Consider the following 13,484-nt stretch of genomic DNA (forward strand, 5'->3'; position numbering starts at 1 on the left):
AATTATTTATTTTTTAGGACACGTGACTAAATAAACAACATTTTGTATGTGTAGGACATCGACTGGGATGATCGTGGTCCCCCTGGAGGCCCTGAGCACGATCGTTGGCTCAAGGAAAAACTACCTTGTCCTTGCGCCAAGTGCAAAAGAGCAATCCCTCGCTTGAGGCACATTGCTTTGGAGCACGTGGAGAACGAAGGGCCTTGGCATCCTCAGAAAAGCGCTTGGAGAGATAATAGCGTGACTCACCCATCGCTTGAGGAGGTGCCCCATTGGTTTGTGTTCGGTGGTGATGCACTGGCGCGAGAGGTCGAACGACAGAGGCAAGAGCAACTAGGCGATTTGGGTGCACCGCATGATGATCCTCCTGTTGGCTCTACGTCGGCAACTCCTATGACGTCTTTGTCACACTTTGAAGCAGAGGATGAGCACATGTTCGACATGTGTGATGAGTTACAAGCTCATGAACGCGATGTGTGCGAGGAGGATTGTCAACTCTGCACTAAACGGGCTGTCGAAACGGAGGATAGATTGATAACGCGTGCCCGAACACCTCTTTACGACGGTGCACAGTACTCGGTGCTCCGAGCATCGTTGAAAGTCCTCAACTTGCAAGAAAAATTTCGCTGAAGTAATGCAAGTGTCGATATACTACTTCTGTAAGCATGGAATGTGGCTTTTATATCTCTCTCCCTCTCACTTTATGGTGTCGTCTTCTAGGAATTATACTAATACGCATGTTTGTTGTAGTCTGATGGGCAAAATCTTGCCAGAAGATCACCATATGCCTCCAGATCGTCGACGAGCTAGATCGTATATCACTACACTTGGAATGGAGTATGAGCGCTTCCATGAGTGCATCAACGATTGCATGCTATACCAGAATGAGCATGGACATGCTACCTCATGTCTCTGTGCAGGGAGGCACGATACAAGACAGAAGTGAGCGGGGCACACCTACCCCGCAAGGTACTGAGACATTTTTCATTAATTCCTCACATCCAACACATGTTTAAAAGCACGTCTACCGTGGAGCTTCTCGTGTGGCACATGAACCATCGCTCAAATGATGGAATGATGTGTGTCCCTACCGATTCATCTGCGTGGAGGCACATCGAAACTCAATGGCCAGAGTTTGGGTTGGATCCTCGTCACTTGAGGCTTGGGTTAGCAAGTGATGGTGTCAACCCCTTCAGCACTAAGTCTACTTCATGGAGCACTTGGCCTGTGGTGATCGTCAACTACAATATTCCACCATGGGAGACAACCAAGAAGGGCAATATACTTTTTTCCTTGCTTGTGCAAGGGAAGTACAAAGTGTCAAATATTGACATTTACCTCGAGCCCCTCATCGAGGAGTTGGAGGAGTTATGGAGAGGCATTCCTATTGTTGATGTCTCACTTGCAAAGGGGGGGAGAGAGGCCATTGTGAGGGGAATCCTTATGTGGACTATGCACGACTATCCTGGGCTTGGAGAGATTTTTGGTAACCCCCTTTCCTCTATCTCTCTTTCCCTCTTTCCCTCTCTCCCTTTAGTTCACTTTAGTTCACTCATCTCTCTAACCATATGATATGTATGCAGGGTTGTCCACATCAGTGCACAATGCATGTTCTACTTGCGGGCCATCGTTGGTGACGGAGAGGCCCGATTCCTTGCACAAGGTAATCTATCCAAACAACCATCATTTCTTACCCCAAGGGCATAACAAGCACTAGGCTCCAACAAATGGGAAGACTCCTCCAAAGCTCACGATGGCAGATTGGGCAGCCATTTGGGAAGAACACCACAACAACAATCCGGCTCCGTGTCCTCCACCAAAAGGTATGCCAAGGCATTCCATATTTTTAAGGCTTCCATATTGGAAGGACTTAAAAATACACCACCTCTTGGATCCCATGCACATATTCAAAAATGTAGCCCAAACACTATGGGACCACATTATTGGCAAGAAGGACTCTTTGGGTGCGAGAGAGGATTTGAGGCTTTTAAAACTACTCCATGGCATGCCCCAAATGGAAAGATTGTGCTTCCTAAAGCACCATGGATGCTAGCCAAAGAAGAATTAGACAAGGTGAAGGGTACCATTTCCTTTATTTGCACACCAAAACAAGATACATGAGGTCGCTAAAGGGAGATTTCACAAAAGCAAAGAAGGGTGGAAGCGTTCAATTGTATGGGTTGAATTCCCATGATTGGCACAAGATGCTTCAGGTAATCTTCATACTCCCTATTCTATCTATAGTTTGTGTATATGATTATCACTCACTTTCCCTTTCCCTGATTTACATTGTAATTCATTCTGCCGGTGAGTATGTGTATATGTTGGGCCAAGAAAGTCAAGGACACTATTTTCAAACTAGGAGAGCTAGTAAATTACAGCACAAGACTCCACTCAACTACACCTTTTTATGTACACAATAATTTCAACTAGCACTTAGTGTATCCTTGTGTGTTTTCTTGCAAATTTGTGAGCTCCAAGGAAATCGAAATAGATGCTATCCCTACTGCTCAAACACTTGCAACAGAAACTGTGTGTGCCATTGAAGATGCATTTCCTCGATCGGTCCTTCTTAGTCAAATTCACTTCTTGGTTCACGTGGTGGAGGAGATCGCTATATGTTGAGTAGTGCACGCACGATGGATGTTCTTCTTAGAGAGGTTTTTAAAGACTCTCAAAGATTTTATGCGGCTACGGTCTCAACCAAAGGCATGTATGGCCAAAGGGTGGATCATTCAAGAGGCATTTGTTTACATATTAGAGTATTTGGCACAAGTTAATCCTTCAATGCCTCACATGTGGTCAGACGAGGAAGATGCAAGGATGACTTCACACTTGACAAGTGAAAAGGGGAAACTTCTTAACATGGATATGAATCTATCCCGAGTGGTCGATAACTTTTGCATTCTCAATGCAAAGATTTTGACCAAGTGGGTGGACTTGTGGACAGTGGCAAAGGCAAGGCGTTTGCAAGAGAGGGAAGCATGGAAACAAGCACATGGAGGAAGGAGGGCACCCCCAGTGCCTAGACACCTTGCATGTTTCTCAGATCTCATTAGAGTTTTACCGTGCAATTGTGAGCAGATGAGTGACATGTACCTTTTTTATTCTTATTTGCTTGTAGCGTTAGTTATACCAATGTTACTCACTTTGAGCTTCTATTTTATAGGTCATCTATATCCCAGCAATCCACCAACCAAAACTTTGGTTCGTAATTCCTGTAGCACCTCGGGGGAAAACCATTTTTTCCACTAATGAAGTGGAGATTATCTTTGACCCTAATCCACCTCCGACTTTGGATGAGGTGGAAACAGAGGAGAGGGAGGTCGATGAATCGACAGCAAGTCTTAGCGAGGATGATTGTCGTGATGATGAAGATGATGAGATGGAGGATGACAAACTCGAAGATGATGAAGGCAATGCATCCACAAACGACAATTCCGTTTCTCTCTTTATTGATTTAGGAGCCATGGGCTTAGAATTGGATGATGCTTCATGTAGAGATCTTTTGGAAGATGATTCATAAACATTTTGCAGTTATGAAGTTTTTTGGTCGTGTAATCCATTCATCTCTCTCTCCCCCCTCTTCCTCTCTTTAGATTTGAGAATATGCTCAATTATGTTAATCAATTGACAATGATTATTTTAGTTGTAACCAAGCATAATCTTATATCCCCGGCCTCCTTCTCCTCTCTCTCTCTCTCTCTCTCTCTCTCTTCTTTTTTAAATTTGAAAATTATATACAATATTCTTTAATTTTTATTGAGAGGGAAACACCAAAATTTAGGGGGAGGGGGGGGCGGGTTAAGCCAGAATTTGAAAATTTAGGCGCTAAATTTGAAAGTTTAGGCGCTAAATTTGGTTGTTGAATATAACAACGGTAATATGCGCGGTAATAAACGCGGTAATAACAGTGGAAACAATCACGGTAATATTTTAAACACAAAAAAAACCCTCGCCTCCTCTCTCTTGTCTCTCTACTTGAATTTGCACCTTCTCTCTACAAAACGCGGTAAAACAGTGCAGTAAACACTTGGAGATTTTCATAGTGTCAGCACTATATACCACATGGTCTTGATGAATGAACCCGAAGTGGTGGGATCAACACTATTGAAGTGGGGCACAATATTGTAATGGACTTTGTTAGCGTGCAAACAACAAGAAAAATGAGTGCATCTATAGCCTTGCACGAGTCACAACGTCGAAATTAAGAACTATTGCATGGCCGAAAACACCTGTGATAAACACCTATTGAGATTTATGGAAAAAACCTTCAAGAATGGAACACACTCAAAATTAGGAGAAACAGAGGATATCATGACGAAGCTTGTCTCGTGGAGATGTCCGTAGAATATCCATAGACAAAAAACAAATGAAGGATGAAAGAGCTATGGATGCTCGAACATAGGGGTGTACTCTTTCTTGCTAAAAAATGAGCTCTCTGGAAGTTGTGCACGTGTTGCAGCTATTAACATGGGGCTTTCTTATCTTTTATCACCAAGGATTTTCTCTCTCTTCATAGCCAACAAGGCTCTCTATCAAGACACCTTTAAATTGGCTCATTTTAGGCCTTTTTTGGGCAAAAAATGAGGTGTCGATGACCCTTTGACCAAGAAATGAGGTGGGGGCAAGTGGCCGTGGACCAAAAAATTGACCAAACGCCTGGGTAGGTGGTTTGAACAAGCTGAAAAATGCACCATCTCTCTCCCCTAGCCTCCACGAGCCCACCAAGCCAATCTTGCATCAAGTGATACACCTAAAGGGTGCTCCCCCTTTAGGCTATACACCCTCCATCTTCCACTTTTCCCTTCTCATGTGGGATTATCCCCATGACACATGGAAACCTCCTCAAGCTTCCCAACTCCCTCATGCCCAAAAATTTTCAAATTTTCCCCAAAACATGCAAGCTTCTCAAACAACTTCCCCCAAGCATAACTTGCTACTCTGGTCATCGCAATGACACACCGTAACACGGCTCAAATCCCATCATCTCAGCTACATCTAGAATACTTAAACCTCATCATTTCTAACTCCAATTGTCAAGTTGGACTAGTTGCCCTTGTCGCATGCACCTGCAATCACCTTTTAAGTTGAAACCGCCCACTTCGGATGCCCATAACTCATGATGTACAAGTCTGATTTACGAGCTATAAAACACGGCTAAAAATTTGTACATGAATTTTTACATGGTCACTTCCAAGACTTGTTGGGCTAAGTACACATATATGCATGAGGCTAGTGGGCAAGCTTTTTGGCATGACTTAGTGACTTTATGCTCATCCAAAAAATGCCTGACAACGTGATCCATATGATGTGTAAGAGTTTACTCAAATTATGTTGGAGATTAATTTTTCCTGGGGCAGTTTAGTTATTACTAAGTGAAGTGGCTATGGGAGCAACGAGATGCACATTCCCATGTGATTATGGCATCAAACTATCAACCAAGATGTCATGGGTCGGTCAATGCCGAGGACTTTTCCTCGCTCATTAGTTTTCCTTGACATTATCGTTGACCGTCAATCCCATCTCCCATGGTTCATTAAAGACCCCATTGTTTATAGTGTCAAGGGGCTGAAACTGCTCCTATAGACCTCTTTACAATTTCTACAATACAAGGGATTCCATGTGTCTGCCCATTGATAGCCATGATTGAGCACATTCATAAATGTCATCCCTCTCCTTCTTGCTATCAATAGAGCATGTTGCTGCACATCCATTGGTTGTCATTTGTGTGTGACTATTCTAATACATGGATGCCATCTATCATAATAGCAGGTGTGATACGCTCTGAAAGAATAGTGTGGGTTCTATATGCTTGCTTCAAAAGTAAAGGAGTCTAAAGGATCCTTCTTGAATTATCTCACATCAAATGCAAGGGTGCTTCAAGGCTCCCATGTACAAGTGAAGGGTCCCTTCACATCACAGATAGCTTGTAGCCCATAAAAGACTTAAGAAACATCATGTAGCTCATCAAATTCCATGATAAAGTGTGTTTTGCAATTTTAGGGTACGATCGAAGGGACCCCCTACAAAAAGGCCAGAGAAGAAACTGGTTGTAGCAAATTTCAAGAGGCGGATAATTTGCTCAGCTATGTGGTGAAAGCAAATAGTGTGTAGGGATGGAGAGCACCATATAGATAGAGAGAAGAGTACACGGGATCTGGTGGAGCACAAGCACATCAGTCACAATGCAACTCTCTATTCTATATTATCCACAAAGTATGTCATAATGTGATAGTGACTGGTGTGTAATGGAATGGGCAACCGACCATGTCCAACCACCCCCGCCATAGACTTTATCCCAAAAACCTCCCACTCGAAGGCCAATGTGGCCCTAACTGATCAAAAATAACTAATGTACAAAACATGTACAAGCGTGAAGCATGTCAGTGGATTCATTCTGCAACCATCAAGTGAATGCAATATCTTAGGACAAGGAACCAGTATGAAACTATCTACAATAATCTTAGTTTCTTTCCCAAAAAGACGACCTTTTAGACAATGCATGCAAGCACAATTTCTCTCTCTCTCTCTCTCTCTCTCTCTCTCTCTCTCACACACACACACACACACACACACACACACACACACACACACACCTAGAAGTATACACGCCGTAATGTCTCTACCTTAACCATGTTAATCACTTTTCCTTTGTCCTAGTATAGATGTCAACAACAACTTAATCATATCTCCTTACAAGATTAGTGTCGTGTTCCCTTTGTGACATAAATTATACATGCTACTTACAATGCCAGTTCTATAAGCTACATCAAATCATCTATGCATTTCCTCTATTGAAAACAAGTGATAAAATCACAAGGCCTGCAAATAGGATTGAAACTACACTGGCTATGGACATAAGTCCTCAGAATTTCAATCATGCAAAATAGTATGCTCATTTCCAAGCATGGGCACATCGATGAAAATTTGAATGATATGGGGTCTCTATGCACCAAGAAGGCTTGACTTTAGATGGCATCCACACCCATCATATCTGATGGGGTGTGAATCATGTGATCAAACCAAAGAGTTGGAGTTTTGGACTTTGGACCTTCCCTTCCCTTATGGTAACACTACTATGGGTAGACTTGTGGCCTCTTTGGCGACTTTATCCTCTTCTCTCCTTGCTACCTTATCTTTGTGCTATCATGATGGCCCAATCTACCAATGAATAGGAAACCCAAAGAGATTCAAACCCTCCATACATCTCGCAACCTCTTGCATGCATGTGTATGTGCAATCTTCTACATTGTGCGAGTGCGAAGTGTATGCATATAGGGGGGTGTAGAGACCCAAAACCTTGAGAATCTAGCTGCTATAAAGCAACAAATTTTTTCCTCTTCCCTTCCTCTCTTTCATTACTCACCAGAACGATGCTCTCACCCCACACACAATTTCTCTCTAAAACACTCTCCAATCTTCTTGTGTCGATTTGGGCTCTAGACCCTAATTGACCTCATGATCATACACCCCCACCACAGATGCATAGTCTAGAGAGGGGAGAAGAAGCTTCAAGTTCTAAACACACAATAATCTGTCTACCAAATCTTTATACCACACAAACATGGTAGACACAAACGTTACTCATGTTTAATCTTCGGTGTCATAAAGCTACTTTGAGAGAGAGAGAGAGAGAGAGAGAGAGAGAGAGAGCTATCTCCCACACAAACATGGCACACACAGACGTTACTCATGCTCTCAAACCACCTATACAAACCTCTGTATCCAAAAGAAGAGAGTGCACCTTCCACCTACAACCAAATATACAATGATTTTATAGAATTCTCTGGAAAATGAACATGGACAGTACATGCTACCTAATGGTCCACTCCCTAAGCATGAAATGACTAGGGATCAATGCACTAGTTTATCCATTGCAGCTTCATAGCTAACGTGAACTTGGACACCAACGTACTGAGGCGCTCCGGGGCGGGCAACAAGAGAGGCGACCTCTAAACACCCCTCAAGGCTCCCGTGCTGCTCAATTGGGGCTGGGGCAACCACAAGCACAACACAACAACAAACCCACAGCCAAACCAAAACAAGATAGGGGCACCACCTAGTTATGGTATGCGAACTAGGACGCAAGAGAGATTTTGGCACAACCAAGAAGATGCACCACACAACACACACAAACAACCTCACACCAAGACACACATGAAATGGACCAGAGAGAGCTAGAGCAAAGGGAAGAGAGAGAGGGAAGGATCTTGCGTAATACCTTATTTGTGACTTGCAAATGGAGATGGTTCGTTATGATGCTATCGTAGAACTTGTACAAAACTCACTCAATGCTTAGTGATTGCTAATCATTGCCAAAACACACACACACTGTCTTAGGGTGTGGGAGACCTCTCACCACAATACCCTCTTACAATGGACACAAAACTGGCAATGAAAAACACACTAAAACACTTTCTAAAATCAAGATCAACCGATAAAAATCAAAATACACAAGTCACCTTGAATTCACCAAACCGTATTGCACAAATGGAAGGACGAAGATTTAAACGTCGAATCACGCCTTTGATGCACCAAACCTCAATTTATTGATGATAAAGGAGCATATACAATAGTGGTTTTGAGATTTGTGAAACTCACGCTCTCTCACTTGCAATGTGTAGCTTGAAAGCTTCTCTCACACCAAGAGTGAAGCTCACAAGTGGTTGCTACACCTAAGTCTCTCCTCGCGCATAGAGTGTTGGGGTGCTATGTGAGATATTGGAGGTTGTTTTACAAGAAGGAGAGGGGCCTATTTATAGGTTGGAGACCCCATATTAAGATTATTGGAAATCCTAATTTACAAGCTAACAAATAAGGATTATGATTTTTTTGAATATCAAAACATTGCGGGCCTTCTTTGTCTGCTTGAGTCATGGGTGTGGGCTCAAAAGAGAGCATTATTAATGGTGGATAAGGTGAAAGTAAGTTTTAAGGAAGGGGAGAGAGAGAGAGAGAGAGAGAGAGAGAGAGAGAGAGAGAGTTACTATACATGTCTTGAGGTGAGGTGTCTTTTATGGTTAGGTCAATGCTATTTTGTGTTAGTATGTTAGTCGTTAGTAATCACTAGAAAGTTAATGTTACATTTACAATGGGTAGAGTGAGTTGATTTGATGAAGGAAGAGGGGTGAATTAAAAGAGAATCATTGAGATGGTGAATCTTTGAAGAAGCTTGAACTCACCCTTGTGTAGATTGTGAAAAAAATGACCGTTGGTCTTCTTCTTCTTCTTCGCTTCTTTACGCCGCCGCCACGGTTGACCACCACGATGAAAAGAGGATTTGTTGATGAAATCTTTTGATTTGCAGAGGTTAAGCATGGTACACATGCTGAATTTATGTATATATATAAGGAGTAAGATGGAATTGTACTTTGGAGATAATAGAGAGAGGCATAGAGATGGTGTATGTACATGGAAAGCTCATATGAGAGCTATGGAAGTAAGTGGGGAGGTTAATGGTGAGGAAGGTGAGAGAAACCATTGAAGGTGCAGGTTTGAGTGAGGGATTGAGAGAAATGTGTGTGTGTGTGTGTGTGTGTAGAAGTGTGGAAAGATGTGAGAGAAGACTATGGGCTACTTGTGAGAAAAGTGGGCAGACTGGGGTCCACTCAAAAAATCATAGCTCACCGCTGGTAGCTCCAAAAATCATGAAAAAATTTGAGGTGATTATTCAGAGCGTGGGCTACATTTTCTCTTTTGACCACCGCTCCAAATTCGGAGTGGAGATAGGTGCCAAAATTCTCACCAAAAAGCCTGTTTTTTATGCCTGCAAAAGTCTTTTAGTGGCCCCCTCCTTTGTTGAATTTGTACAATGCATCCAAGAGTGAGCCCCTCCTTTGTCATATTATAATACAAAGCATTCAAGTTTCCCTTGATCCATGCATGGAGGAGGATTATTGGTGAAATAAGAAATATATACATGGTGGGACTAGTGTATGGACTATTCATGGACTTTAGCTCAATGAGCACATGGTGTTAGAATAATGAGTAAAAATAATTAAAAAAAATATGGAGGAGTTATGGATATGGAAAGATATTGGAATCATATGATATGGTCCCTCCTTGAATTATTTTGGGTGAAAGAGGAAAAGGTATGCAAGTAAATAATATAATAAAAGTAACCAATGAGTAGAAATCAATTTTTTGTTTTCACGAGGATGAGGGTGAAAATGTAAAAGTGATTTGTATAAAGGAAAAATATGAGGTTAGAGTATGTACATATTGGCAAAAAAATATATATATATAATTATGGTGTAAGAGGATGAAAGAAGGTGTACATAAGTTTAATAAAACACACACCTAAGTAAAAATATTTAAATAAAATACCAAAATAATTATAAAAAATCCCTATATTTAGGCCATATATACAATGAAATATTTACACACAAAGAGGCCATAATATACTTTTATTTTTTTATTTTTTTTATTTTTTTTATTTTTTTTGGCTCACTTAGCCCAGTGACTAGCTAGCTGAGGGTTTTTTAAGAAAATATAGGAAAAACCCCCTAACTCACACGCGCCTATTTGCAGTGAAATGGTAGGGATAGCCATAGTGTTTGGGTGATTTTGGTAGGGTAAGGTAACTCACTGTGGCAATTACAAAGAGCCGAAAAAACGGCTATCAGTACCATTAAAAATTCATGACCATGTTGGAAAAATGACGAGGTGAATTTAAGCAACTGCATCTATATGGGCCACCATCGGCTTCAACAACCAAGAGAAATCTATTCATATATTCGCACCATTTAGCCAATACTTGCACCTCTTGTTTACACTGCCTCGAGACGGTGATGCTGGGGGAGCAGGTAACTGAAGACATCCAAAACAACACAGAAATCATTGATGTATGATCTGGACCAATAAACAGGTAGTCAAATTCCCAAGGCTCGTTAGCAGCTGAAAATGTCAGCTTCCCAGGGGCTCGAGATGCACCAAGGCCAGAATGTGTCGGAGGGGAAGGCATTTGTGGACCCAATGCCACACTCTCCTCCTGAGACGGGCTGAGCTCATGCTCCTCTAGGAAGTCTAGCTCTGCAAAGCAAGAGTGCTCTTCATGAAGGCCAAAGCCCGGTATGTTGCTTTCCTAGAGGAGAACCAAAAGGCAACATACGAGCAAAGCTCAATAATCAAATCAACAAAAGACAAACACGAGCAAAGCTCAATAATCAAATCAACAGAAGACATCACAAATCTGCAGTATTTTAGAAGATAGTGCTTGCACAACTATGGAGACACAAATAATGACAAATAAATAAATGTTGATTCCTTTGTTAGGAACATCCCAAAACAAACTGTTGTTCCTTCTGTGACATGTGAAATACATTTACTGGCAGCTTGCTATCGACTCAATGACTTTAACGGACTTCAAGCAGCAATGCAATTCTACCTTGGGAGACGACAAAGTTCCGCCGCTATTACATAATCTAGCACCAACCAGATCAGAGAGTGTCCTCAACCGAAGAGGAGACATCCACATCCATCATCACACTATCATTGTGACTGTTGTTGTCATTATTGTTGTCTGCTACTACTGCTGTTTGGATTCTTGCTGTTGGTCTCTAATTCCCACCTCTAATACTGCCCACCTCTAGTTTATGAGTCTTATGCTGCCCTTTGTCCCCATCAGCAAAATTTGTCAGCAATAGCAATGAATTGATATCAATTTGCTCAAACTAGTGGATTGTTTAGGCGTTCAACGCCAGAAAAGAATATGCGAGATCATAATTGTTAGGAAAACAATATGTGAATACACATCCACTCTCATGTCGATACCCACATTCAGCAAGCCAGCACAAAAAAAACAGAAATCTCTTATGTGCCCCATAGCAATCTCATGCAAATCGAAGCTGGAACGAAGCATATAAGTCGGCTCAAGGAGAGCTGGTGGCTGAACGTCGTGCCCTTGTTAGCGACCGAAGCACGCTCAGAATAAGGGGGAAGCTTCACAAACAGGGTCAAATCATACATACGAGCTACAGAGTAGTTCAAGCAAGAGGAGGTAGCTCATGTAGTTACCATCCATGAGTTGTACGAGGCTTGAGGGCGAGTTGCAGGGTATTCAACATATACCCTGCAGAGACCAAAACAATAGCAATAGACCATACATCGGCTGATGAGGGAGCCACCCTCGATAAGAGCATACCATATTTCCGTAAAGGAAAGGGGCGGGGCCCATAGTTCCCATCACCCACGAGGTCCTCCAAGGTGCCCCCACAATAGATCTGCCGTCACCAGATACAACCAAGCCTCAGAGAACCAAGAGAAAAGAAGCGAAGGACATTACTGGCAAGCTCCACCCGATCACCATGGAGCAAATGACCCTCGAAGCTTAGGCTGTTGTGGGTGAGCCAAGCACCCTCATAAGAATGAAGAGATCCTTGAACGCCACAGGAACAGAGGGCTCTGCCATCGCCCCCTTCCCCTTCAAAGACTCCGCCATGTGCGTCGAACATTGTCCCAAATGGGGGCCAAGGAGGGGCGCACTCCACCTTAGCCAAAAATACCAGAAAGGGCATGGGTGGGCCGTCCCCAAGGACACCCGCTTCGAAAGGGAGAATTTGCCATGCCGCGTGACACCACCAACTCACGAGCCGCTCTCCGCCCTGCCACCACAGCCTTGGTCTCTGCTGCTATGCGGCTCCTGCAAGCTCAAGCCGTCGCGGCATCGCCCCCAAATATATGCACTGCACACCCTTAACCGCCCTCGCCACTCATCAATATCTACTGTTGATGTTGAACACACAGTTTGCTGCTAGGCGGCTCATGGAAGCTCAAGCCGTCGCGGCGTCGCCCCCAAAATATATGCACCACACAGTGCACACATCTAATTCTGTCGAATCTCAAGCTTTACCATAGTTGAGTGCCTTCAAAGTTCGCACTACAATGAATACCCACTACCGCATCTGCCAAATTGCAAGAAGACAAAATACGACTTTAAAAATACACACCAGTCATCTAAATGAATGCCCACTATCTTATTTTGACCAATCAACATTTTTTACCTATAAAAAAATGCTTGAAAATACAACTTTATTTTTTTTTATTTTAATCATCAAAAAGAGAATGCATCGCTATAATCTTGCCCTTCGGACAGGCCAAAAAATGCTAAATAGGGAGCAACAAGTCCTTGTTTCAAGTGTGAATGGATTTCAAGGAGTACAACAAAGGCACAAAAATGCTCTAGAAATAGCAAAGCAAAACAATCTTCAACAAACACGATAGCAAAAGGAGAAGCACACCTTAAACGATTAATCAAGAGTCTTATCTTACCGACTGCAAGACAATAGGCTTGGAACCTTAGACCCAAAGAAAGTATGTGCCTCTGATTTTGTAAGCAGATCAAATTATAGGGTATCTCATGAGATACCCTTCAAAAAGTGAAGTGAAAGGAAGCTGCTAGTGACACGGAGAGAGACTGACAAAGGGAGAGAGGCCGCGTGTCAGCACGTCGAGAGCAACTGATATTTTGTTTCGCAGGCATC

At 42.6% G+C, this 13,484-nt stretch overlaps 1 protein-coding gene across 1 annotated transcript; it reads right to left on the bottom strand.

Annotated features, from left to right (window-relative positions):
• Positions 1-8,544: 8,544 nt before the first annotated feature.
• LOC147425614 (uncharacterized) lies at positions 8,545-12,903 on the bottom strand. The gene is made up of 5 exons (XM_086500509.1): positions 12,300-12,903; positions 12,146-12,224; positions 12,019-12,073; positions 11,390-11,453; positions 8,545-11,086 (listed from the first exon to the last, which is right to left on the bottom strand). Exons 1-5 carry the CDS (start codon positions 12,516-12,518, stop codon positions 10,634-10,636), a joined length of 870 nt encoding a protein of 289 aa, XP_086356635.1. The 5' UTR covers positions 12,519-12,903; the 3' UTR covers positions 8,545-10,633.
• Positions 12,904-13,484: the final 581 nt, after the last annotated feature.

This window comes from Adiantum capillus-veneris, chromosome 25, assembly GCF_014529385.1.
Source record: "Adiantum capillus-veneris isolate H3 chromosome 25, ASM1452938v2, whole genome shotgun sequence".
In the NCBI taxonomy this organism is placed as follows: domain Eukaryota; kingdom Viridiplantae; phylum Streptophyta; class Polypodiopsida; order Polypodiales; family Pteridaceae; genus Adiantum; species Adiantum capillus-veneris.